Source organism: Spermophilus citellus (assembly GCF_964194105.1).
Source record: "Spermophilus citellus genome assembly, chromosome: 18".
Taxonomy (NCBI): domain Eukaryota; kingdom Metazoa; phylum Chordata; class Mammalia; order Rodentia; family Sciuridae; genus Spermophilus; species Spermophilus citellus.
Window position 1 is genome coordinate 3,456,480 of NC_138200.1, and position 26,665 is coordinate 3,483,144.

Sequence of the window (26,665 nt, forward strand, 5' to 3'; positions counted from 1 at the left end):
CTCAGATGAAACTGGATTGACCAAAACCAGCAAGGGCGTGTTTGCCAGTCCCTGTCCTGGGCCGCGGCTTCTGCCGGTCTGACTTACCAGAGTAGGAACTGGAATGGGCAGAAACATGGGCTCAGCGCACAGGAAATCTGCCTCCTCATTCTCCATTTTCAGAATGAGAGATCCTGCAGGATGGGAGAGCACCCAGTCCTCCCGCCTTGGACACCCTCCTGCAGCAGGGTGTAGGTCTCCTAAGAGGGCCCGGCCAGCATCTCCCTGGAGAAAGGCCCCGCTGGCCCAGGGGCCTGGGAGGCGCCTGTTTCCGGGGAAGCTGGCAGCTTGTGTCTCAGAGTAAGGAGCCGAGCTCAGGGAAGGGTCAAAGGAGCCTGGAAGAAGAGGACCCTGGAGGCACAGCCACCGCGCAGGCTGTGGTCTGTCCTGGCAAAGCTCGTGTTGAAATTCAATGACGAGTGTGGGGGTCTGGAGCGTGTGGGCCCCCAAGTGGTGTTTGGATCACGGGGCTCCACCTCCCTGAGCAGATCAGCACAGAGTGGGTGAGCCACTGTGACAGTGAGTGGCCATGTGTGTGTCCCCCTTTGTCCCTCCTCTTTCCCACATGGGCCCACTCACAGTCACACATACCCTCCTCCCACAGGATGCTGTCCGCCATGTTACCATGCAGCACGAGGCCCTCGCCAAGGGGGACACCGGGTCTTGAACCCCCGGCCTCCAGAACAGGAGCTAAATAAACCTCTTTTCTTTATAAATTACCCAGGCTCAAGTGCTCTATTAGAGGAATAAAAAACAGACGGAGACAACAAATATGTGTATATGTGTGCGTGCACTGTGTGTGTGCACTGTGGGCCACACTGAGGGTTGGGAGTTTGGGGGAACAAGGACATTCAGCGTGTGGACATGCCCAGTGAGAGCCACTCAGAGCCCTGACACATGGCACACACACCAACACACACTGTGGTAGGTTGAGTCTGTCTGCTGAGTCCTGACCCCCAGAACCTCAGGCAGGGCCTGTTGGGAGATGAGGCCATACTGGAGTGGGGGGGGGCTTCTCATCCCACAGGCCTTCTGTCCCTATGCAAAGGGGGAGTTTGGACGCAGAGACGTGCACGTGGGGAACCTGCGTAAAGGTGAAGGCAGAAGTAGAGGGTCGGCCTGAAAGCCAGCCAAGCTCACCATCGAGCCCCGGAACGGAGGCAGGCCTGGAGCAGACTCTCCCCCAGGGCCCTGAAGGAGCCAGCCCGGCGACAGCTGGTCTCAGGGTTCTGGATTCCAGAACCAAGAGACGATGAGCTTCTGCTTCAGCTGCCCAGAGTGCTGGACCTGGTCATGGTGGCACGAGTGACACCGTGTTCTACATGAGGAGGCTGCACACCCAGAGCAGGCGGCTGCACTCCCGGCACAGCAGCACCCTGGCTGAGCCACGCTGCCCCACACACGCACGGACACAAGCACACGTGCACACGCAGACGCCGCAGCACACACATCCTGCGCCCCACGGTCCCCGAAGTCGGGGCCCTAGTGTTTCCAGGACACGGCGCCCAGCATGCACCCCGGATGCACCCCCTAGGCCTCCCCAGGAGACAGCACCGGCCCTTCCCCTGGGACTGGGTGGCTTGTGACAACTGACTCTTGTGCACTGCCTGGAGACCAAAGTCTGAGAAGGAGGCAGCAGGCTCAGGTCTGGGGAGGCCGCATCCTGCCTCCCAGATGGTGGCTTCTCCCCCACCCCCATCCTCACGGGTAGAGGATGAGGGCGCCCTGGGGGCCTCTTCACAAGGACACACTTCCTAGTGCTGTCACAGCGGGCTGAGGTCCACCACATGGATTTGGGGACACACAGTGGGTCCACAGCACCCAAGCAGCTGGTCCTGCCGCCTGTTGCAGAAGCTCCAGGAAGTCAGGGCCTGAAGGGCATCCTCACCCTCCCGTCCTCACCCTCTGTCCCCACCCCCAGCCCAGCTGCTCCTCTCATCGCACATGGTCCTGGACTTTAAAACGGGGAGCCCTCGGTGGCCATCTGTCCCGCCATGTGGAGGAAGCCGCTCTTGGTGACTCAGAGAACACGGGAAACAGGCGGGAGAGACGGTGCCTTCAACTTGGCTTCCAAAGTCGGCATCCTCCCCTCAGCTTCCTCCTCTGCGGCTCTGGGGGGGAAGGAAGTCCTCCCGTCCTGGTGGCAGAGTCGTCCCGCGTGGGAGGAGGCACTTCCAAGCTGGGCCTGGAACGGTCTCCTTCCTGCAGCGCACCCTCTGGGCTCCTGTGTTCCCGCCTGCCTGAGAGGCAAGCCCGCGCCATCCCTGGGAGGTGAATCTGCAGCAGATCATCCATCCTGGGGCCCTTTGTGTGCAATCCTGGGCTGAGCACAGACAGGGAAGTGGGGGAAAACCAACCCTGCTGGAGGTGCCCACACCGTGGGCTCGCTGGTCAACCTCCCCTCTTGCCCGCCAGCCTGGGCCTCCTCTGACGCCAGTCTCCAGGGTTGGATCAGGCTCCTTAGTCCACTGGAGCTGCCACCATAAAAGCACCACAGACTGGGTGGCTTGTAAACCACAGAAGTGCATTTTGCACTGTGCTGGAGGCCAGGAGTCTGAGACCAGGGTGTCAGTGAGGCTGGGTTCTGGCCAGGACCTCTCAGGGGGCAGACTGCCAACTTCCTGTGTCTTCACAAGGTGGAAGGGGCCAGGGGGCCCCCGGCACTAATCCCACTCCTGAGGGCCCCACCCTCACGACCCAATCGCCCCCAAAGCCCACCTCTTCTTACCCTCATATCAGGGGTTATGGTATCAATATGTGAGCTGCAGTACAGGGACACAGGAAACCCAGGCCCAGGATTTGAAGCCCAGTAAATTGAGGACGTGGAAAAAACACTTGGAGGTGTTTTTGTGAATGACTTTATTGGACCCACTTTATTGGGTCATTTAGCAGCAGGACTCAAAAAGACACACAGGAACGTGTGTGCACAGGGGCAGGCGTGAGAGGACATGGTGAAGAGAACGTGTGTGCACAGGGGCGGGCGTGAGAGGATGTGGTGAAGGGAACGTGTGCACAGGGGCCGTTGTGAGAGGACATGGTGAGGACGGCCCACTGCAAGCCCTGGAGAGCAGGGACCCAGGAGAGCAGCGGGTCTGTCTTCAGCCTGGGCACAGGTCAGGTGGCGCGAAGCTGGGTAGTTCCCTTCAGACCTCCAGGGCTCCGTGCACCTCCTCGAAGTGGACAGAAAGGTCTCCGAGGGTCCTGCCAGTGGTGTGACCACTACCTCCCTCTCCCCAGGGCTGGTGTAGTGTGAACAGGTGTCTCAGGGTGCGGGATGTTCTGTTTTTCAACAGGGATGAGGGATTTCCCAGGACTCAGCAACGTCTGGAGAGACCCGAGAAGGTACAAAGGCGAAGTCCGCGCTGCAATGGCTCCACCAACCCAGGAACCCTGCTTTCCTCTTCTTTCTTTTTATGTTGACATTTAACACATTCTATTATAGATTGAACTTATATGCATATTAAAATTAAAGCATTGCAATGCTTTTTTTATGCAAGCCCTTTCGTAGACATTTTAAGTGAAGTCAGAGAATCAGTCAGTGCTGTTAAACAGCTCGCCTGACTGGAAGCAGGAAACCATTTATCTTTTTTTTTTAAGGAGAGAGAGAGAGAGAGAGAGAGAGAGAGAGAGAATCTTTTTTGTAGATGGACACAGCACAATGCCTTTATTTTTATGTGGTGCTGAGAGTTGAACCTGGGTCCCACCAGTGCTCTTCCGCTGAGCCACGATCCATTTATCTTGCAAATCAGCAAACACCTGCTTTCTTTTTTAAAAAATATTTATTTATTTATTTTAGTTTTCGACAGACACAACATCTTTGTTGGTAGGTGGTGCTGAGGATCGAACCCGGACCGCAGGCATGCCAGGCGAGCGCACTACCGCTTGGGCCACATCCCCAGCCCTTTTTTTAAATATTTATTTATTTATTTTAGTTTACACCTGCTTTCTTCCCCCAGGGACCACCTCTTGGTGGGATCACTTTCCTGAGGCCTTGGGGGGACCTGGAGATAAGACTCATGATGCTTATGGTCATCTTAAGGTCATAAGGACTTCTGATCTCATTGTTTTTCCTTTTCTGTTGTGTCCTCTCCTTTTCTTGGTCAGCTGCGGGGTGGGACAGGCGTCAGCTCAATCACTGGAAGGCTCTTGGAGGCTGACGGCGCTGCAGGGTGAGCATGGTCAGCCAGCTCTTGCTTCCCACCTGGAGCATCTGCTCCTCTCCCACGGGCTCACAAGGCTGCAGATCCCTCACCTGCTGTTCCTGCGCACCTTCCCCAGTTGGCCACCTAAGGTCACCTCCCTGGTCTTCTGTACATTTCCAGTCTCTCCCTGCAGGCCTCACCTCCTGCCTCCAGGTGGCGCTCCTGCAGCGGCTACTTGAGCCTCCAGGGTTCCTGTCTCCCTCCCTCTGGTCCCCAGCTGGACCCCAAAGAGAAACCACCATCCGCTGTCCAGCCCCTAAGGTGGAGAGGGCGCAAGCCACACACACCAACTGTCCCTCCTAAAGAGACACAAAGAGGGGCCAGAGCCGTGGAGGAGTTGGGTTCCTGGCATCTTGAAGTTGTACAAAGTGTCCTAGCCTAGAATCCTTGGCATCCAAGGTCTCTGGGCCTGATCAGCCGCTGAGATGCTCTGTCACCTACAGGAAGACGGCAGGCAGTCATGGTGGTCGGTGAGCACGAGTAAAGGTGGCACACCATGCTTTCCACCAACGTCACCTTATTTCTGTTCTGTGGTGCTTGATTCTTGGGGACAAGGTGTGGACACACCTGAGTCTTCTCTGGATCCATTTTAGTCTTTTTATTTCATTTTTTCCCATACTCAGGATTGGACCGAGGGGTGCTTTACCACCGAGCCACGTCCCCAGCCCTTCGTATTTGTTTATTTACTTATTTTTGAGACAGGGGCACACTAGGTCGCTGAGGCTGGCCTCCGACTCATGCTGCTGGGATTGCAGGTGTGCGCCACTGCACCTGGCTCTGGCTGGCTCTGGCCACCTCTGTCCTGCACCAGAGCTGAGGAAGGGTCCTTTTGAAAGAATGGAAAGTCGGAAATGAGAGCTGCAGGTTGGGGCGGGAGATGATGGTGTGCTCCAGCCCCTGGCACCCCCAGGCCCCACCAAGGATGTTCTTCAAGGGTGCACCCGACGGCAGCTGTGCCTTCTCCTCCACAAAGCAGGAGGGGTTGAGAGAGAAGGAGAGCCTGAAGGATGCCAGGCAAAGCCCAGCAGATGGTCTGGGGACACCGGCCTTCACACTCCCGCCCCGTCAGCACGTTTAGACTAATGTGTGAGGTGTGAGGTGATTCTGTTCCAATGCTTTTCTGCCACCAGAGCCACTTCCAGGTAAGGCCAAGGGTGACAGGAAGGTAAGGTGAGGGCTGCCGTCTTGCCAGGGATAGGTGCCCAGGTCCCAGGTAAGGAGGCGACCCACCAGCAGCCCTCACTCGCTCCCGGTGGTTCCGTTGGGCTCCGAGGGCACCTGGGTGTGCGCAGAGCAGGCTGGGCGCTTTCACTGGAGGGCGCTGCCCGGGCCTAGGAGCTAGTCTCCTCTGACCTCCTCCTGCCCCTCTTTCTCCTGATGCTGTTCCCAGACGCTTGGCCGCAGGCGCCAGAATTCCTCTTCCTGGAGGCCGGCCCCAGAAGCCCTCTCCCCCCTCCCCCTCCCGCTGACCCCCCAGCCGTAAAGCTAGCAGTGCCCCAGTCTTGGGGACCTGTCTGTGTAGGTGCTGGCCGTGGCGGCATTCCTGACGGGCATGCAATAGTGGGGCAGAAGACCCTCATTCCAGAGGGGGCTGCCCTCTCCCTGGGTGAAGGAAAGTCACGCAGAGACCAAGAAGAGCCGGCCGGATGCCTTGCTGGGTCTCTGTCCCAGCCCTGCCACCAGGCCGCGCCCTCCTCCAGCCACCTTCTCCCCCTCTGTCCCTTCAAGTCTAAGCATGAAGAGGACGGGTTTTCCCCAGGTTTTTTGTTCATCTCTGCAGGCGCCTGGGTCACACAAAACTCCTGAGTAAATAAATCTGTGGAGCTTGTCTCTCCCGGAGCCTCTCAAGGGCACAGCTGGGTTACATCACCTTTGAGCTTTATCTCTCTCAACCAAATCCCAATCTGCTTAATAAAACCTGGTGACCTTAAACGTCCCCGAGAGAAATGCTGACACTGAGGATCTTAAAGGTCCCTTCCAAGAAGAGTCCCCATCACCAGACTTTTTTGGGGAGCTACAGTGTTGGACTAGCCTCCTGCTCTGGCCCCAGGTGACAAGACCAAACCCCAGTAGAGTCACCTGGGCCCCGTTTTCTAAACACAGGAGCTTCCGGTCTACCTGAGTCAGCGTGACAAGGACGTCCCCTCTGCTTTAACCCCACCAGGGTTAAAAATGCCCCACATGCGGCATTTGTCTCTCTGCCTGGATTGTTTCGCCTGATGGAAGGTCCTCCAGGTTCATCTGTGTTGTCCAAGTGGATTCTTTTCCTTTTCTCTCTCTCTTTTTCTTGGGGTGGGGGCAGGTGCTAGGGATTGAATTCAGGGGCCCTTGACCACTGGCCACACCCCAGCCCTATTCTGTCTCACTGAGTTGCTGAGCGCCTTGCTGAGTTGCTGAGGCTGGCTTTGAACTTGCGATCCTCCTGCCTCAGCCTCTGGAATCGCTGGAATGATGGGCGTGGCCTGGAAAAGTTCCCCAGTCAGCACTCCAGCTCTACCCAGTCTGCTGGTTGTCAGTCAGAGGGTAGCCCCACATTCTTTATTCACCACCTTATATTGTCGTACCCATTATGTTCACAGACTCCTTGCTTTGCGGATCACTGTTCTGGCTTCGCGTTGCTAACCTGTTTCCTTACCTCTCGGTGTATTTCTCATGCTTACTTGTTTTTAATTTTTGGTCCTGGAGATTGAGCCCAGCAGCCTTCTCTCTACCCCTGAGCCACATCCTCAGCCCTTTGTAACTTTTATTTTGAGATAGGGTCTTGCTGAGTTGCTGAGGCTGGCCTTGAACCTGTGATCCTCCTGCCTCAGCCTCCCAAATAGCTGGGACTATAGGCGTGTGCCACGGTGCCTAGAGGTGCTTATTTTAAGTTCTTGGTCCACCTGCACCTTCTCCCCCAAGCCCTGCAAAGAATGATTGCTCCTGTCTGGCTTCACCACACCCAGCAACTCCTCCAAACCCAGCTCCATACTCGAACCCTGGAGGAGAGATTGCCGCTCTGCCACAGGCTGCCCGACACTGGCCGTCCCCTGGTGAGCCGTGCTGGTTGGGCATAAGTGACACTGAGTCTAGGTCATAAAAGGTGACCCAACTTCTGCCTGGTTTTTGAACCAAATGCTGCACTGTGTGGCCCTGAGGCCACCATGCTGGCCACCTAGATAGCAGGCTCGTAGTCACTGTCCCCCGGCTCGGCCAGCTTGACATATGGGTGGGGAAGCTTCCAGATGACTCCAGGGAAGTCCAGCACCCTGAGCTCAAGACACCCACAGCCACCCCAGCTGAGCCGGGTCGTGCAGTGGGCAGGAGCCCACTGACCGTGCCGTGTGCATCCCTGACCACAGGCTCCTGAGCACATGCCACAGAGAGGGGTGGTGGGGTTCCCAGAAGCTGGCCAGGGTAGAGGCGCTGTCTGGGGAGAGGCAGCTGTCCTGACTGGACAGCATGGTGGCGAGGGCCATCGCTCCTGCAGCCCTGCGGGGACCAGGCACTGCTGCCATTTCTACAGCCAGATGGCGGCCAATGCCGTTGCCCACCACAGGCAGAGGGGGAGGGAGGCACTTTTCTGTCCCAGTCTTCAGTGGCTCTTGCCTTACCTCTAGTGTGCACAGAGCATCCGTCAGAAAAAACGTGATCCCTGTTCCTTACCGAAACCAGCCTCACCGGCACCGCTCCACACCATGTCCCCATCTCCACCCCAAGCCTTTGACCCAAGTCCCCAGGGCTCCCTAAAGCAGAGCAGGGGCTGAGACATGGGGCCCTGTCCTGTTGGAAAGACCCTCGTCCCTTGCCGAGGGGACAGCCACAGTGGGCGTTCACCCCGGCCGTTGTGCCCGTCTTCCACCCCGCAGCGTGCCCCCTGCCAACCTCGGGAAATGATGTGGTTACTTCGGCAGCAAACTCCTTCCCCACCACAGTATTAAACTGAAATGTTTCTCCATTACTGATTTATTTTTAATTAATTGGCTTTTAGTCGACAAATAAAAACTGTACAAATTAACGGTGAGCAACATGATGTTTTGAAAATGTAACGTGGGGAATAGGGAGCGCGAGCTAATTACCCCACAGCGCTCAGCTGATCAGCAATTTTTTTTTCCCTTTTGTGCTGAGAACACTTAAAATCTACTCTCCTAGGTCTTCAACGCAGCACGTTGATATTAACTGTAGTCACTGGGTTGCAACATCTGAGTCTTAAAGTCCCCTTCCTGCAGGCTTGTCTCACGGCGCGTCCTCGACTGACACAGCGAACACTCGTACCCCACATCCTAGCTCCAAATGGAAGCAGCCCTGACCCAGCAACGGCACACCTGGGCAGAGAGGCCAAGCCTGGGAGGCAGGGAATCGGACGGGTATCCGCAGCCGCGTTCCTGAGTCTTTCACACTAACCAGGAGGCAAAGCAGCCCCGTGACCTGATAGACTGATGGATACACAAAGGGAAACCTGCCCCTGCCCCTCGAGGACCTCCCACTGAGAGAAATGAGCTGGCCACAAAGGGACAGGCCCGTCCTGGAAGCTGGAGGGGGGACCCCCGCGGCTGCTTCCTGGGCGAGGTGGCATGTGCCTGTCCCCCAGTGGCTTGGGAGGCGGAGGCAGGAGGAGCTCAAGTTCATAAGCCTCCGTCCAGGCTGGCTTCTGGCACCTCCCTGCTCCCCACTGTCCCGCGGAACTCTGGGCCTCTCCAGCACAGCTACAGTCACTCCTGAGAGGGCCGGTGAGGAAGGCAGAATTAAATGACTGATGGTGAAATTAAAACAGCCGTGGCTTCATCACCTGCCTGTGGCGCCCTGTGTTACCAGGCGCATCTTAGTTCTCAAGTCCCGAGACCAAAACGCCCGACTAGAACGACTTGGAGGAGCAAAAGTTCCCGGGGCTCAGGGGTTCAGAGTTCCATGGCAGCCCCTCCCCTGCTCTGAGGCTGCGTTTGAGGAGGTCAGCCGTCCGTCATGGGGAGTCAGGAAGCAGGGCTGGGACGGGGCCACCGGAAGACCAGTCCTTCCAGGGCAGTGACCCAGCTCCTCCGGCCACCCGCCCTCCACAGTGGCCACCCAGTCAGTCCATTCAAACTAGGATGGACTGATGGAGGGACAGCTCTCACAGGCCAACCATGTCACCTCCAAACATCCCTGCACTGGCAGGGGCTTTGGGGGACACCTCACACCCAAACCATGACAACCATCGTCATGTCACAAAGAGCCAGCATGCGTGGCCCAGGTGTTGTGCCAGAGGCCTGCTGAAAACTTTACCTGGATTAGCTCACTCCCAGCAATGCCACTAAAAAGTAACATTGCTACCCCGTGTAACAGCTGAAACGGAGACAGAGAGGGGAAGCAAATTGTCTAAAGTCACAGAGCTAGGAAGGGATGTGCCCAGGGCCAGTTCCTCTTGATTCCTCCCCACGAGGCCCGTGGCTTCCCCTTCCTGGGTTTGCCAAGGCCATGGTCAGAGGGAAGCTCCTCCCCCCTCCCATCCCGCTCTGCGAAGAAGCCTGGGCCAGGTAGAGATGGACACGTAGAAACCTGCAGACAGACATCCCGAGCGCACACACACACACACAGATACAAAGAAGTTGCAGAGATGCACCAAGCAGGCACAGCTCGAGGCCACCGAGAAGCGCGTGCCCAGAAACCTCGGCAGCACACCAGGACACCCCAGAGACAGACAGAAAGGGGTGCACGCACAGCCGTCCCCACCCACATGGGCGCTGGCCTGGACCAGGTGCGTCCTGAGGGCCAAGGGCCACGGTGCTGTCGGGAGGTGCTAGCTCCGTGAGGGGCCAGTGGGAGAAGCTGGTCATCAGGACTTGCCCTGGAAGGACAGGCAGGGCCAAGTGACCACAGCCTGAAGCTGAGAGCCAAAATAAACCTTCCCTCCTTTTAAGTTGACGTCTTGAGCATTCTGTGACGGTGACGCAAAGCAGCCTAGCAGAGCGGGGCCGTGGTCAGCAAGGGCTGCCAGGCTCTCTCTCCCGTCTCAGGTCCGCCGCTTCCCTCCCTGAGCCCAGGTGGGAAGGAAGTCCAGAGTGAGGCCCCCACCCCGGGGCCAAGACAGCTCTGGGCTTCCCTCAGCTGGGCACCGAGTCGGAGAGGAAGGGCAGCTGCTGCGGGTCTCTCCCCGGCACTTATCTCAGTTTATAATTACACACTCATTAGTGCGGAGATGTGATTAATATCTGTTTCCAACCACACGCCGTAGGCTCCACAGGGGTCCTGCTTTGCCCTCTACTGTACGCCAGGCCGGGAGTGCCACTCCATACAAGTCTCACGACCCGGTGCCAGGAGGCCCCGCGCCGCTCTGTGGGGATTATTATCACATTTGCTCCTCACAGTGACCCTGGGAGGTTCGTGAAGTCTGGGAGGATGGAGAAATGGAGACATCCAGAGGCCCCCAGGTCGCTCGGGCTGAACCTGCCCTGCTGGGTCCAGGCACTGCACCAAGGGGGACACGGCCTCTGCCTGCTGGGTCCAGGAGGGGCCCACGCCCGGCTCTCTGCCCTGTGCACCCTCAGCACTGCACTGGGCACACCAGGAGCCAGGGGAGCGCTGCCCCGCAGTGCTCCTGAGACGTCGGTCCAGCCGCCCACATTTCCTGGACGGCAGAGCCATGTTCTCGGTGGCTTTCAACCCTGGGGCAACCTATAATGACACTACCCCTGCTGTCATGTTATAGGACATAAACGCCACATTCCCCATAGAATATGAACAGGGAACATGCAAAACACATTACAGAACATATTACATCCCACAGTACCTGTATGAACCTGCCGGGCTCATGCTTTTGTGGATTAAAATGGTGCAAAAGCAATATGTATTCAGAAGAAACCACACTTTGAATTTTGAAGCTGATCTTTCCCGGGGTTGGACACCTGGTGGACACCTGGTGGCAGGTCCGGGGTCACACGGGGAAACCGCCATCTCAGCAGCATGCGTGTGGCTGGGCGGTGACATCCCTGGTGAGGTGTGTTGAATGCATGGCGGGACTTGAGATATTCCATGTCTGAACGTCTACGGATGCAGCCCGTGGCAGAGTGAGGTCACCTGCAGTGTAGTCAGTCATGCCAGAGTCTGGAGACATGGCCGGGCACACTCTGGGAGGTCCCAGAGGGTGACTCGGGTGATGGTAGCAGAGCAAGGGATCTTAGTAGTTCTCAGGCTCAGCGCAGCAGCCCGTGGGTCCACCCAACCGGGTCGATGTTCAGGGCACAGATATGTCAAACACCATCTTATACATCTTAGATATTTACACTGTGACCAATTACGACTCAATAAAGCTGGACAAAAAACCCACAAAAATGAAAGGTTTACTTCAGAAAACACATACCCACGGGATTTCTCTATTTGGAGGGCTGGGTCATCTCTGTCGCGAGGGATCCTTCCTAGTGCCTTCCTTTGTGACGCCCCCCATCTTTCCTAACCCCCTGACAACCACCAATCCCTTCTGTGTCTATGACTTTATCATTTCAAGAACAAGAAATTGGTTTTAACCCCTCGACCTGTCTCTGCTCAACAACTCGCCAGGGCTCCCGAGTGCCCTCAGATAAAGGCCAAGTGGCACAGTTGGACAGGTAGGTCTCCCCGCCTCCTCCATACTGAGACCCCTCTCCTGCCCCCTAGACCCCACTCCCAGGCTCCGCCATCTCTGGTCTCCCTCCTACCTGGAATGCCCAGAGCCCAGGAGCCCAACGCTGCCTTTTAGTCTTCCTAAGACTCAAGTTAGGGGTCTCCTCCTCCTGTGCCTGAGCCAACCCCCACTCCCCAGGGGTTCTTCCCCCTCTGGGCTTCACGGCTGGAGCCCCCACCTCCGCACTCGCCAGCTGCCTGTGGCCCGGCCGAGCTGCGCTGGGAGGCAGGTCCAGCTCACTTTCCTGCCTGCTGTCCAGCGCAGGACTCGAGCATCAGGGATGACAGGTGTCCTAGGAAGACCCAGCTCCCGGCCCACGGGTGGAGTTTGTCTGTGGGAAGGGACTTCCCCTTTGGAGTCATCTCAGACAACAGGAAAGCTGCAAAGGCAGTCCAGAGGGGCCCCAGGTCCTCACCAGGCGTGGGTCTCCCCTGCAGTGACCCCCCACTGACCATGTCGGTCAGGCCCGCGAGGCCTCCGACTTAGCCGGTGTTTCTGTCGGTGGCCCATTTCTGCCCCAGGACCCTGCACCGTCTGCGTCTGGCCTGTCTCCCAGGTCTCCTCTCGTCTCAAGCTCCTCGGAGCCTGTTCTCCCTGACCTTGGCCAGGGGCCATCTGAACCAGTGTGACGTCACCTCACTACTCTGTGCAGTAACGAACGTGACCCCTTCCAAGCTCATGGACGGAGGTGGGAGGTCTTCGTTTCCAGGGATGCGGATCCTCCCTCTTCTCTCACACTTCCTGGCACGTGTGAGGATGGTTGTGCAGAAGATCTGTGTTCGAACCCCACCTTCTCCACTCAGTATCTGTGTGACTTGGAGAAAGTTGCTTAACTGCTCTGATCCACTGTGCTTACAGCAGTCCAACGAGCCCAGGGACGGCAGCTCAGCAGCACTGTGCCTGTTGCCAAGATGATGCTCATGAACGCTCAGCCCAGCGCCAGAACACAGGAGGTGCAAGGTGCCTGGGGGTCTCCAAAGGGAAGAAGCTGGCCCTGACCACAGTGCCCACTCACGCCCGCTGTGAGTAGTGGGGTGGGGGTTCCGTGGCACCCACTCCTTTGTCCTGCTCCTTGGTCCTCCTAACCCTCCCCAGGATGCCCCTGTTAGGACACCACAGTCTCCCCAGGCTTCCCGGGGACCCGGGCTGCTTCTTTCACGACCCCACAGCTGGCCCAGCCTGTGCCCAGCACCTAATTCCAGAGCCACCTCCACGTCTTTCAGCCCCTGTCCCCCACCCCTGGACCCCACGAGGCGGGGAGGGAGGGTGGTCGGGCCCCCTCCTCCACTGCACCCTCAGGGGCCTGTCCCTCTGTGTGTCTGTGTCCACAGCCGCCTTTCACAAGGACACGGGTCCTTCTGGATTCCCTCACCCGGTCACCCGGTCCCTGCTGACCCTCTCTCCCCACAAGGCTGTACTCTGAGGCACTGTGGGTTGGGCCCCCAGCACTTGGCCTGGGGTGGGGACACGTCACCCACGTCACTCCTGTCTCCACATCCCTGGGCTCCCGCGGGACTCCAGGGCTGACAGGTGTGATGGCGGATTTCTGGGGAGGACACAGGCCGCTCCGCCCTGCCCCAGAAAGCACAGCCGCGTCACAGACTCACTCCAAATCAAAGCCGTTCCATCTCCAAATCTTTAATCTCAAATCCGGTCACAGTTGGGTCACGGTGAGTTAATCCCACCCGAGCTGCAGGTTCAGGAGTCTCTCCGCAGGGGAACCAGCTCAGACCTGGAAAAGGAAGGCCCGACCCCCTCCGAGACCCCACACCCACCCCAGCCTCAGTCTCCCCATCAGGTCCCACCAGCCCTCCCAGGGAACCCTCAGGTGCAGAAAGCCTCTTCCTGTCCCACCCCGGGACACCAAGTCAGCCACCGAGAAGAGCGTGTTCCCAGAGGAGAAGGTGCTGGTGGGAGCCGGCGCAGGGGCCCAGGGAGGGCCAGTCCTCCAGGGGACGGGTAGGTCTTCCGGGGCGCTGGAGGAAGGGGCCGCGCAGGCCTGGGAGGCACGGCGGAGGCTCTAGGTGGCCGGGGGTCCTCGCTTGGGGCACAGCAACCCCCAGGTCCAGGAAGGCAGGGAGAGCAGCAGGAAGCAGGCCCCGCCCAGCAGCAGGACCAGGCCGGCCGCCACTCCGCAGCCCAGGGACCAGGAGTACTCGTAGGCCAGGCGCGGGGCTGGGCCGGGCTCGGGGGCGGCCCCCTGCAGCAGCGCCTGCACCGCGTGGCGGAACACCTCCAGGCTGACCAGGAGCAGCAGGCCTGTGGGACAGAGAGAGGCCGCTGGTCTTGTCACCCTTCCTTAAACAGGACAGCGGGATGACGCACGTGGCACCAAGTCCCCCGGGTGGTCTAAAGTACCCGGGAGGGTGCACAGATCTAGGCAGACGTGGCGCCTGCCACGCGAGGCCCTGGCGCTCCTGTGGATGGGGTGGCTGAGCACCTCCTGTATCGCAGGCCCTGCTGGGGAAGCGGAGAGAAGGAACAGGACCGTCCCCAGAGGCGGAAAGCAGCCTGGTGCTGCCCAGGGGTGGGCAGAGGGGTGGGGAGGGGCTGTCAGTTTCGTATGCATGGCTGCCAATGTCCCTAATGCCACTGGCTGGCATGCTTCCAAATGAGTAAGAGGGCAACTGGCATCTTGGGTGCATCGCCCTGTGATTTTAATCAAAAAGTAAACACAGGAATCAAGAAACACAAAGTTCAAATTAAGACTCCAAGACTCGGGCACAACGGCGCACGCCTGTAACCCCAGCAGCTCAGGAGGCTGAGGAAGGAGGATCGAAAGTTCAAAGCCAGCCTCGGCAACTCTGCGAGGCCCTAAGCAACTCAGCGAGACTCTGACTCTAAATAAAGTTCATTTTGAAAAAAAGGGACATGGCTCAGGGATTAAGGGCCCTGAGTTCAATCCCTGGTTACCCGCCCCACCCCCAGAAGACTCGTGAAGGCTCTTTCTGAAGAGTGACAGTGAATCACGAAAGAGAAGAAAGGAAACAGGCCGAGGCCCGCACAGTTAAGAAACAGCAGAACACAAGATGGAGGCAGTGTCGGCTCTCTGCCCTGAGCCACCATCCCCTTCAGGAGGGGACAGATGCTAAGCCAAGGCACCGAGGCCTGCAGACACGAGTGTCCCCGGGAGCACAGAGGCAAAGGAGGCCAGAGCCGCGAAGGGACCAAGCTGACCCTGTGGACCTGTAGTAAGCAGCACCTGACCGGCCAGAGCTCCCGATGTGCCAGGAGCAGCCACAGTTGGCTCCAGGGTCCTGTCACATCTGAAGCTGTGTTTCAGGGACGTCTGGAGTCGTCCTGCCTGACGAGCCTCGTGTCCTGCACGTCTCCAGCTGCAGGCTGCCAGGGCGCGGCCTCCCCAGGGAACGCGGGAGAGCAGGTAGTTCAGAAGGCGATGCATGGCAGGGAGAACTTCACACCAGGGGCCACCACGGCCAGGGTGGGCAGGCACTTCAAATAGTGGCTTCACCCAGAGCCGCTTGAGCCCAGGGGCGGAAAGGAGGAGGCCATACAGAAGACTGAGCAACGCTGCTCCAAGCAGAGGGAGCAGCCGGCACCAAGGCCCTGGGGCAGGAGGGAGCGCCGCACACTTGAGGGAAAGAAAGGGGGGTCACTGTGGACCGGACAGGGTGGGCGGGGCCGAGGTGGCAAATGGGCTGCAGAGTCTTGTGAACCGCCAGACAGCACCCCCCGGCCGGAGGCCACTGCCTCCCTTCTCCACCTCCACTCCTCCATCTTTTAAACCTGGGGCCTGGGGACGCAGCCTGGAGCCCGCGCAGCCCCTCCCCTGGGCTGACCCGCGTCATTCAGCAGCCCTCAGTGGGGTCGCGGGTAACAAGGGCTTGACATACAGAGAGACCAGCCAAGTCCCTGTCCCCCCGGAGCTTCATCCAGTGATGAACGGTCAGCTAAAGGTCACATGTTGAGGTCCCAACCCCGAGTCCCCAGAACATGGCCACATCTGGAAATGATTAAAGTAAGGCCGTCAGAAAGGACTGCAATCCAGTATGACTGGGTCTTCCTCCTCAGAGACGGAGGCGTGGGCAGCTGGCCACAGGCAGGGCGGAGGCCCAGCCGAGGACCTGCGGGGGCCCAGAGGAGGCCCTGTGGAGGCTCAGTGGAGACCCTGTGGAAGCTCAGCAGAGGCCCAGCAGAGGCTCTTGGAGGCCCTCCAGCCCTGTGGAGGCCCTGTGGAGGCCCAGCAGAGGCCCAGCAGAGGCCCTGTGGAGGCACGACATGTTTTCCTCACACTCTACTTCTCCTCCGGGGCAGCTCCTCACGGCTGGTGATTAACAACAATGGATCCACATGAGACTGTCCTAGTGCCATCTCACCCCAGGCCTAAACCCTGAGGGCACACGCCCACCTGTCCCAGCCCTGAATCCTCGAAGGACACTGACTGACATAGACATTTAGGAAAAGACATGCTGTCGGCTGTGCCTGTTCCTTTGTCTACACACACACACACACACACACACACACCGCCCATCCCGACACCCAGCATAACCACACAGTGTCAGGGCCACCTCGCCTCCGCCTGGCTGCACAACCCACAGGACACATCCAACACTCGAACAAAACACTCTGAGGCGCCCTCAGGGGGAAGGCAGGTGGGAGCTCCCCAGCAGCGGCCCCTGCGAGCTGTGCAGTCCACGGTCAGGGGTCCTCTGACTCACGTTCCCTGGGGTGGGGCTGAGCAGGGCACCCAGCCAAGACATGGCTGATGGCCCAGAGGGCGGACAGTGCAGGGAGCAGGAGTGACGGGTCCCTGGAAGGCTCCGTGGGCGGAAGGAAGGGTGCACACCTGATGGGTGGACCCTGGGAAGGTCAGGGTTGACACGAGGTGACCCCCAAAAGCTCACGTGTGAGACAGTGAAAGAAGGTTCGAGGAGAAATGATTGGCTGGGGGGAGCCTCAACCCACTCAGTGAATTCACCCCCGTGGGGTTAACAGAGTGGTGACTGGGGCCAAGGGTGAGGCTGGAGGAGGTGGCCTTCGGGGTCCTGCCTTTGGGGTAGATGTTTGTGTCTGGAGAGGGGCGTCTCTGCCTCCTGGTCACCCTGACGTGCGGGGCTTCCCTCAGCCGCTCTCCTCCACCACGATGCCCTGCCTCACCTCGAGCCCCGACGGAGGGAGCTGGCCTTCTAGGGCCTGAGACCTCTGCAACCGTGAGCCCCCAAATGGACTTTTCCTCCTCTGCGGTTGCTCTGTTCGGGTCTTTTAGTCGCGGGTGTGAAAATCTGAATAAAGCAAGGGAAAGGGAGTTCTGGATGTGAGGAGACTTAAGTCAGGGATGGGAAGAGTTTGCCCAGGTCACAAGCAGTCTCCAATCCAGACGCGCTCTTTCCCTGCTGATTCTCCGCCGTCCCGTCACAGCACACCCCTCTCCAAGGCCGGGTCACAGTGGCCCTCTCAGGACCTCAAGTTCACCAAGCTCTCTTCTCCTTTCTTCTTAACTACGATGTGACATCGTTCATGTCACTGCCTCGGACAGGCTGCCCAACTCCCCGTATGGAATCAGGTGCTCTTATTGCTCACTCCGGCGGGGACGCTCCTTGTCCTTCATGTCACCGACTATGGCTTCTAACTGTGGGGTTGCTTGTGCGGCTCCTGTCTGAGTAGTCAGACCCGTCAGCATGGCGACAGGCACATTCTGCACTGTTAGGATACTGCCTCCAGACATCTGCTATGTGCATGCATGTGCAACGTATGTATCGTGTGTGTGTGTAGATGTGTAGATATGCATTTATTCATTGTATCACAGTAAATTAGATGAACTAGCGAATAGAAGAAAGAAAGGAAAGGGAATGACTGAATTTCGCCCTCTACCTAGGGAGATCTCTATTCATAAGACACGGCGATACTCTTCTCCACTTGTGTGGCTCTTGAACACCCACACGCCCTCCAGGCCTCTACCTCACCTGTTCATAGAGGCTACTGTGTGCACTTTTGCAAGACTTGCCTTGCCTTATACTCTGATCTTCATTCTGTTCTGCAAACTTCCCTAATGCTTTATAGCCTTTGCCCATTTTATTTCACCATCACGTTGACAACTACCACCACCACCATCACCACCAACAACAACAACATTACCACCATCATAATCCCTACCACCACCATCGCAACTGCCACCGTAACCACCATCACACCATCGCTGTTACCAGAACATAACACCACCATCACCCCTACTATCACCATCACCACCATCACCATCATCACCCCTACTATCACCATCACCACCACCATCATAATCCCTACCACCACCATCGCTGTTACCAGAACATAACACCACCATCACCCCTACTATCACCATCACCACCATCACCATCACCACCATCACCACCAACACCATCACCATCACCTGTTGCCATTACAACTGCCACCACTGTACCTTGGATAATTCCTATTATCCTTCAATTATCAGCTCAACTGTTGCTTTCTAGATTAGCTATTCTGCCACATACCACCACCACAGAACGTCCCCTTAATATGCTTTATGGTAACTCTCATCACCAATTCATTTGAATCATGATTTATGTAATTATTAGTTATACTCTTTTTCTGCCCAAATTGAGGCCCTTTGATAGCAGAGTAGTCTTGTATTCATCTCTAGCCCCTACCATGCCTGGATCATAGTAGATGCTCATAAACACTCAAAGAAAGGAAGTGTGATCAATGATTTTTCTTTCCACCTGAGAAAACTTTGATTCAACAAGGCAACTAAGGCCCAGAAGATGAATGGAACTTTCCCAGGGTCGTATACTGATTCAAGACCCAGACTAAGACAAAAGCTAGACCACTGACTCCCCGGCTATGCCTTCGTCTCACCATACCGTGCTGAGCCCACAGAGACACCTCAGGAAAGTACTCCCCGAGGTGCCAGGTATGTGCAGCGAGAGAGGCAAGCTTGGAGAAGGCGGCCCAGGCTCAAGCCCACCTCTGTCCTCTCTGTGTGAGTCTAATAACTCATCTGACTCTTCTGAGCTTCAGTGTTCTCAACTACAGAATGAAGAACAGTGATCTCTACCTACTGAATTTCTCCACATAATTGTCATGGATTTTATGCCAATTATTATTATTATTATTATTATTTATTTATTTATTTATTTGAAAAAAAGTCTGGTGCAACCATCATGTGAAGCTTTTCTTTTTGTAAAAACAGTGCTGGCATTACTTAAAAGTAACTTTGTTCTAAGCTAGCTGTCTTTGTGTAAGTTTGGGATGCACAGGATGCTCATGAACGTAGGTTAATGCAGAGGTGATGGTTATGCAGTTAAACACAGCAGCAGGCCTGTGGTAATCTGAGCTAGATGTACAATAAACTGAAGTCTTGGTTACTTTCAAGGGCCACATTTCCTATGATGCAGTATTTTTTTCTGGACCTTCAACTCCAAAAATGCAAGAGTCCTTGCAGACCCCAGGCCCCAGGCCCAAATCTCAAAGCCTGTGTGGAGACCCTCTAAATCCCAGCCAACCACCAGGCTTGAACTCTGCCACCGTTGAGCCTGATACAGCCCTTGGGTTTCCCGACATCAGAGCACACAGTAGTGCCTGCAGACCTCCCCACCCCAGGATACAACAGTGCTGGGGATTCCAGGTCCAAACCTAAAAAGGTATTTGGGGAGTAGTCCAAGCTAGCAACAGGCTTGGAGCTGTCCTGTGGCTGAGACTTCTAGGGCCCTGGGGCTCCCTCCTGCTCCTGGCATGCGGCAGTGCTTGGGGTTCCCACCCCTAAGCATGCAACAATCCTTGGAGACCTCGGGTCCAGATCAAAGTGGTATTTGTAGACTGTCCAATCCTCAGCCAACAAAAGGGCTTGGAATTCCTCCATCTTTGAGCCTATGATAGCCCTTGGGCTCCCCTCAAATCCCAGCATGCAGCAGTGCATGGAGATCCCGCCTCCCAGCATGCAATTGTGTGTACAGATCCCGCCTCCCAGCATGCAACAATTCTTGGGGATCCCCCTCCCAGCATGCAATGCCCTCAGCCCAGGCTCTCCGCCCTCACCTGAGAGGACAAAGCAGACAGCTCCAACTCGGAGCAGGAACTCGGCACCTTTACTGAGCACCATGATGACACAGAGACAGCCCAAGGCCATGACCACCAGGCCCAGCACGGCTATCACTGCAGCGGCTATGTTCACCTCTGCAAGGGGAGAGGGGAGAAGCAGAGATCACAGAGAGAGAACAAGAGGTTTCCTTTACAGGGGCCCAGGATCAGGAAGGTGGATGATTCAGGACTGTAGAAAAGTTGTCAAGTCGGTGGCCCAGTCCAGTCCAATAACAATCCTGTTGAAGAAACTAAGACTCAGAGAGGGTCAGTTACTTGCTTAAGGCCACAGAGCAGAAGGCACAAAGCCTGGGTTTTAGAAGGAGATGTGAGCAACGGATCATTACTATCATCTGGTCATCGTTTGTGCACTACAGGGGAATGGTCCAGAACCCTCCTTGGGTGGGCCGTGTGCTTGGCACACACAGGTGGGCCACAGGTGAGCACCAGGATGATGCCACCACCAGCACGGAGGTGAGACAGAACAGGTGGAGCAGGCCAGGAACCGCTGCTTGCAGGTAGTGAGGGGTCACTGCAAGCCCTGGGCTCTGGAAGCCTCTAGAAGCCTTGTCTCATGAAATCCTTATAGAAACCGGATTCATGTCACGATCCCAGTCCCTGTGCTGGTGGGGACACCGCATGATGGAGAAGCTGTGCTCAGAGCAGAAAGGACAAAGTCCTCAGAGGTGCATGGTCCAGTGCGGTGGCAGCTGCTGACCACACGTGGGCTTTTACTTTTAACGTGACAAATGAAACAAAATTCAACACTCAGCTCCCCTGTGACAGCAGCCACATGCCAAGTGTGCAGGACGGGTCCCAAAGTAGAGCATTTTCATCTCCACAGGGGATTCTGGGCAGTGCCCTTCTACGGTAAGATTTGTTGGGGTTCGAATCCTGCCTCTGCCACTTCCTGGGCGAGATTGCTTCTACCTTCTCTGGGCTCATTATCTCCTCTGGAGGAGGAAGACAACGCTTGTGTCCTGCAGTCAGGCCAAGGCCTGGAGATCATCTGGACAGAAGGCCCAGGGTGGGGCTTACCGATCCCAAGTGCCCATTCATGAGATGCTAGAGTGCTGTCCTCAGAGAGGGACTGCCCAGTCACGTGGCCTGTGGCTTGGGCAAAGTGAGGGGTCACAGCATCAGGCCCAGGGTCTGGAGAATCTGCACCACCAGTTCCCATGGACCCCAGAGCTGAGCCCATCATCCCGGGCAGAGTGGCGGAGGAGCGGTGCCACCAGCCGTCCCTGAGCGTGGCCAGCACCCAGCCCCTCGTCCCAGCGTGAAACCTGCTCACCTTTCTTTGTGGTTCTCTGGAAGATGCGGGCGTTCTCCCCCGTGGTGAAGAATTTAAAGTAGGTGCAGTTTGCTTCTGTGAGAGCAGGAGAGAGAAGGGGGAGGGAGATGACGTGAGGCGCTGTGTGTATTTCCAGGGTGGACCCTTAACAGAGCTCAGAGGGGCCTTAAAAGAGGACCTTAGCATCCCTGGTGCAGAGGAGAGGGAAATGCCTCTTGGCAGCCCAGGACGCCCGGGGATTCCCGCCCCTGCAGAGGACTAGATCCATGGCCTCAAGTGGGCCATTAACTGTCTCTGGGCGTCAGGTGCTTCCTCTTTAACAGGAGGTGATAATCTCTTTCCTGGCTCCTTCCTGCAGGTTTGTTGAGGGTCAAGTGGGATTAGAGAGGGACAGCCACTTTACTCAACAAAGGCCACCAAGAAGCAGGTCATGGGAGGCTAACAGAAGAGGGGGTCCTCCCTCCCACCTGAATCTAAAGAGCTCCTGCAGGCTGCTGTCTGAGGCGCCCCCCTGCACAGGGCACAAGCCCCGCCTGGCCACTCGCAGCAGAGGAGCCTGGGGAACCGGTGACACAGGAAGAGCTGCGCTCCAGCAGGAGCCAGAGAAACACACTTGAGCCAGCAGGGAGGGGCCACTTTGGATCAATTAGACGGACGAATATTAAAAGGGCAGCAGCAGGCGGAGACTACCAGCAGTGAGGCTATCCTGGGCTTTGGGGGAAGGACCGGACACGCTTTATGGAGCGTGTCACAGTCCCAGCTCCATGATAGCCATCAGTGGAGGACGGCCCCTGTAGGACGGAGGTCCTTGCAACGAGATCCACTAAGGACGCATTGCTCAGAACATGTCCCCATCGCGGCATGACGCATGAGTGATGTCGATACCCCGGGACCTGGCTGTTTCATTTCTGGGTCTGCACCCAGGAAAAAAGCACATACAGGGGGGACACAGGTGTGGGTGTTCACTGCAGCCTCGATTATAATTAACACAGAGCAGGCATGACCCAGGTGTCCCTCTCTCAAAGACAGGCATATACACGAGGGGACGCTCCCTGTGGAAAGCTCTGCAGAACGCAGTAGCCACGAACTACGATAACCAAGGCGGGAAGACTTGAGAGAGGGTGTTGAGCAAGAAAAGTCGAATTAAGCCGATTAAAGAGCAGGATGAAATCTACGGCATGACCTCATTTATGCAAATCAGCACACCCAGGTGGGTAGAAACTGACTCTGCTCCCCAGGTCGAATGCGTTGTCAAACACCTGAAAGAGCTGAGTCAGGAAGGAATGAAAAAGAACCAGGTTATTAAACACAGCACAGGAAGGATCTTCCGGGCTGGTCACGATCTGAGGACCCGAACCTGGGAGTGGGATTCGGGTTAGGGTTGTGTATTTTGTGTCCGAGAAACTTTAACAAAGGAAAAGAACTTTCTGAACTGCATTTTAGAGGCAGATCTCCCCTCAGGGTTCCCCCAGTCAGAACGCTCTTGTTCTACAGGTGGGGAAACTGAGGCTAGGGAGGGGGAGGCGTGAGACCCACAGGAGTAAAGGACCCCCGAGGGGGACCATGCGGCCTGCAGAAGTGGAAACTTTCCTTCTGAAGAGGACATGGAGGGACAAGGGACACCCCTGAGTCCAGTGAGGTAGAGTGGGCGCCCCCTGGAGCACCAGGGGAGGGGAGGCACATGCAGTGTCCAGCAAGGGGTAGTGACAGGTGCGAATCCTGATCCTGCAGCGGCAAGGGGTACTACGGTGCTTCCTGCCACGGGGTGGGGTGCAGCGGGTGGAGAAGCCTACATCCCTCGGGCAGCGTGAAGGTCCTGCTGGGGCAGTGTGGGCTGTGGGGTGTCCCACTCTGGCTATGAATGACTCAGGACTTCTGGCTTCTTGACCCCCAGAGGATATGGCAAATCCCATCTGAAAAGCCACGGGTGTGAGGCAGCTGTCACCGCCAAGGGACATGAGTCATTCCATTTCTCAGACATCAGGAGACTCTGAGAGGTCCTGCACGGGTGACGGTCAGAGCCCTATAAGGAGGACAAGTCCCTCCTGGCCACCAGAGGGGACAGAAGAGATGTGAGGAGCCCCATCTTCTTTTTGGTGAGGTCAGGACAACCCGGTGGCATAGTGAGGAGCCATGGAAGCTCCTTATGGACGAGGGAGGTGGGACACAGCAGCACTGCTCTCAGGAGCAGGGATAGCCAAGATTCAAACCCCACCTGACTCGCCTGGTTCACAGGCTGAGCCCCCGAGGTCCCTCGCGCCTCCGAGTTGCCCTCGGTGGAACGGACCTGTTGATCACTACTCACGGGGCTGGCAGGACAGGTGACGGATCCATGCACATCGACTCCTTAGAACAGAGCCAGGAACTACGTACTCATGTCACATTTTATTACTGGGGAATCCCGCTTGGCGGAAGCTGGAGACCATCCTGCTCAAGACCCTGAGGGGTGACAGCTCATCTACAGAAGTGAAGTGACTAAGATAGTCTTCTGGACAGCAGAGGACGCCTGGTGCCCACTTGCTAGGAAAGGCTTAGGACACCCTTATTTGGACCCCATGGATAAATCCACCTGGAAAAGTAACAGAGGACAGAAACCCCATCTGGAGCCCAGAAGGGCAGGATCCTTTCTGAGGGATGCTGCGATGGTGGGGCATTGTGTGGATGGCATTGCTGGATACCCCACATGGGCAATCTCACAGGTGGCATCCTGAATGGCCAGAGGGGAGATGCCTAAGATGTTTTCTTTGGGTGGGTAGAGAAGTGCGCTCCTGCCCAGGTCTCATGAAGAAGGCCTGCTGGGACAGGTAAAGGGCATGGCATGTGCCGTCAGTGAGAGCTAAGGGACAGCCCTCTGGCACAGCTGCAACGAAAGAACTACTGTAGGGGAGGCGAGGGGCGTGGAGAGTCTGCAGAGAAAGTGAGAAGGGCCGGAGCTGCAGTCAGGCCTCCGGAGGGGAGAGGGGCAGGAATGAATGGTGCCAGAGCACAAGGCCCGCCCCGGGGCGTTGGCAGGTGACTGGCAAGAGCTTCATTTGGCAAATTCACAGGGAGTGAACCTGCACAGATTCTACACTGGGGTGGGCAGCAGGGCGGTCTGTCTGCCCAGAGCTCAGAGCCAGGGAGTCCGTCTGTCTCCAGGGGGAAGACTGTCTGGGACGCAGGCTCTCTGTGGGCACATGCACAGGGTGCAGGCATCTCGGGGGTGTGAGTGGGGATGTGCTGTCAGGTGAGCTCAGGCTCTCTGAAGGCACCAGCTGGGTGTGGGGGCACAGGCTGGTGATGGGGTACAGGCCGGAAGACGAGCTCTGAAGCACAGGTCCCCTGGGGACAAGCCAGTTAGGAACCTGGGCCAGGTCTGAGTGCCCTGTCTGTCTCTGAGAGCACAGGCAGATCTGTGCACAGGTCTTTCTGGGGTGCAAGCTCTCTCCTGGGGGCCCGGGTTCTTTCTGGGGCGTGGCTTTCTCAGTCTCTCTACCTGGGTCAGGGCATGGCCTCTCACCTCCAGGCAGCTCGGCAGGGCCACAGGTCTCACGGCCCTCGGGCACGTCCGCCAGCCACAGTCGCTTGGTGCACACCTTCCACAGTCCCAGGTGGGCGGCGTCACAGACGGCACTGCTGTTGGCCTTGTAGGTGTTGAGCTCCACCCAGAACTCTGTGCCCACGGCCAGCACCGCCAGTGTGGCACCTATGGAGACCAGCAGCAGCACCAGCTTAATCTTCCCCTCTTGCTCTGGTGTCAGGAGGACTCCCTTCTGCCCCTGGGCACGCCGCCGGCCTGCAGCGGCCCGCCGCCGGTCCTCCTCTTGCATGAAGAAGTTGGACCACATCATCATCCTGGCTGCAGACGGGGCTCAGGGAGGTCCAAGCAGGCAGAGCTGAGGAGGGGTCCTGAGGGGCGGGAGGAGGGGCCTGGCACAGCCTGGGACCTTGAAGGGAGCCGGGGCTCAGTGGGTGCTGGATGATGAGAGAGGAAGAGCTGAACCTCAGATGGTGGAGTCAGGTGTCCTCCGGGGCTCGGAAGTTGAGAAACCCAGACCCCAGGCAGGGGAAGCCTCCCACGAGGAGCCGCCGGGGCTGCTCACCGAACTCAGCCAAGAGAACCAGGCCCCGAGAAGGCAGGTGCCCTGAGGCTCACCTAACCAGGGGGCGCCTGGGGGTGCAGTGGCAGGAGAACCGAGCACCCACCCCAGCTCAGAGGCACTCCTCTGGGGTCTCCACTAGGGCTCCGAGTCTGGGGTGCCCAGAAAAGGGAGCTGAGCCCTGCTGTGTGTTTGAGAGATGTGGCCCCGGATCCTCTGGGCTCAGAGTTTGAGGAGGGAGGACTTGGGGCCCCTCTGGGGAACAGAAGGGGAAGAGCTAGGTCTGGGTCTCAGAGAAGCCAGGGAGCCCAGCCTTCACAGCAGATCAGCGGGATTCAGAGGAATTCTGGGCGTCCCCTGGAATTCAGCAAAAGGGCAAGGGAGTCTCCCTAGTTGCTCAAAAGAGATCTCCCTGCTGAGGTCCAGAAGGGACCGTGGCTGGGCGTCCATAAAGGAGTCTGGGGTCCGCGGCTCAGAGGGGAGCCGCGAATCCCCGCGGGGTTCAGCTTGAGGAGCTGTGGTCTCACTGAGGCTCAGAAGGCAGGGGCAAGGTATCCTGGACTTCGCCACGGGACTCTTGGCACCCGGAAGGGACTCAGTCCCTTTGGGATCACGCTGCTCCCCCTCCCCCGGGCTCCCAGGGCCTGCCCGGCTGCGAGGGCTCTTGGCTCAGCTCCAGGCCTCGCGACCCCCTCAGGCCTCCCACCCCGGCCTCCTGGGCAGGGGCCCCGCTCGCTCTCCTGCCTCGGCGCCGCGCCGACCCCAGCTCCGCAATGCCTCGACCCGTCGGCTCTGCTCGGCCTCCGCCCGCTCGTCCGTGCCGGCCTCGCCCCGCCCGCCCATCCCCTCGCCCTCCCGGCTATTTCGGGCTCGACCCGTAAATAACACCCGCACCTGTCGCCGGCGCCTGTTGCCATAGGGATCCCGGGTATTTTAAGGGGACAACCCGGGCGGGGTGGGGGAGAGGAGGGGCTGGGACTGGTCTTAAAGCCGCTGAAGCCCAGAGTTCGATTTCCTGAAGGGTCAAGGGCGGGGCTGAAAGTCCCCACTACAGCCTCCCACCTGGGGAGACAGGACAGACAGTGGAACGACGGGTTTCTGTCCAGAGCAGGCAGGGCTGGGAGGCTGGACAGGAGGGGCTGAGGGGGTAGGCACTGGGCCTGGACCCTGGGTCTGAGGGAGGAGACTGGGCCTGGACCCTGGGTCTGAGGGAGGAGGCTGGGCCTGGACCCCTGGGTCTGAGGGAGGAGGCTGGGCCTGGACCCTGGGTCTGAGGGAGGAGGCTGGGCCTGGACCCCTGGTCTGAGGGAGGAGGCTGGGCCTGGACCCTGGGTCTGATGGAGGAGGCTGGGCCTGGACCCTGGGTCTGATGGAGGAGGCTGGG

At 57.8% G+C, this 26,665-nt stretch overlaps 1 protein-coding gene across 3 annotated transcripts; it reads right to left on the bottom strand.

Moving 5' to 3' along the window:
- Positions 1–13,476: 13,476 nt before the first annotated feature.
- On the bottom strand, positions 13,477–26,176 carry CACNG6 (calcium voltage-gated channel auxiliary subunit gamma 6). 3 transcript variants are annotated; one of them, XM_081275134.1, is made up of 5 exons: positions 26,026–26,176; positions 24,702–25,156; positions 21,203–21,277; positions 19,867–20,004; positions 13,477–14,115 (listed from the first exon to the last, which is right to left on the bottom strand). In XM_081275134.1, the coding sequence occupies exons 2-5, from the start codon at positions 25,033–25,035 to the stop codon at positions 13,877–13,879; spliced, it is 786 nt and encodes a 261-aa protein (XP_081131260.1). In that variant the 5' UTR covers positions 25,036–25,156; positions 26,026–26,176; the 3' UTR covers positions 13,477–13,876. The 3 variants fall into 3 exon arrangements, with proteins under 3 accessions (XP_081131260.1, XP_081131259.1, XP_081131261.1); XM_081275133.1 differs by having other exon boundaries at positions 24,702–26,126; XM_081275135.1 differs by lacking the exon at positions 13,477–14,115 and adding an exon at positions 14,136–15,448 and having other exon boundaries at positions 24,702–26,137.
- Positions 26,177–26,665: the final 489 nt, after the last annotated feature.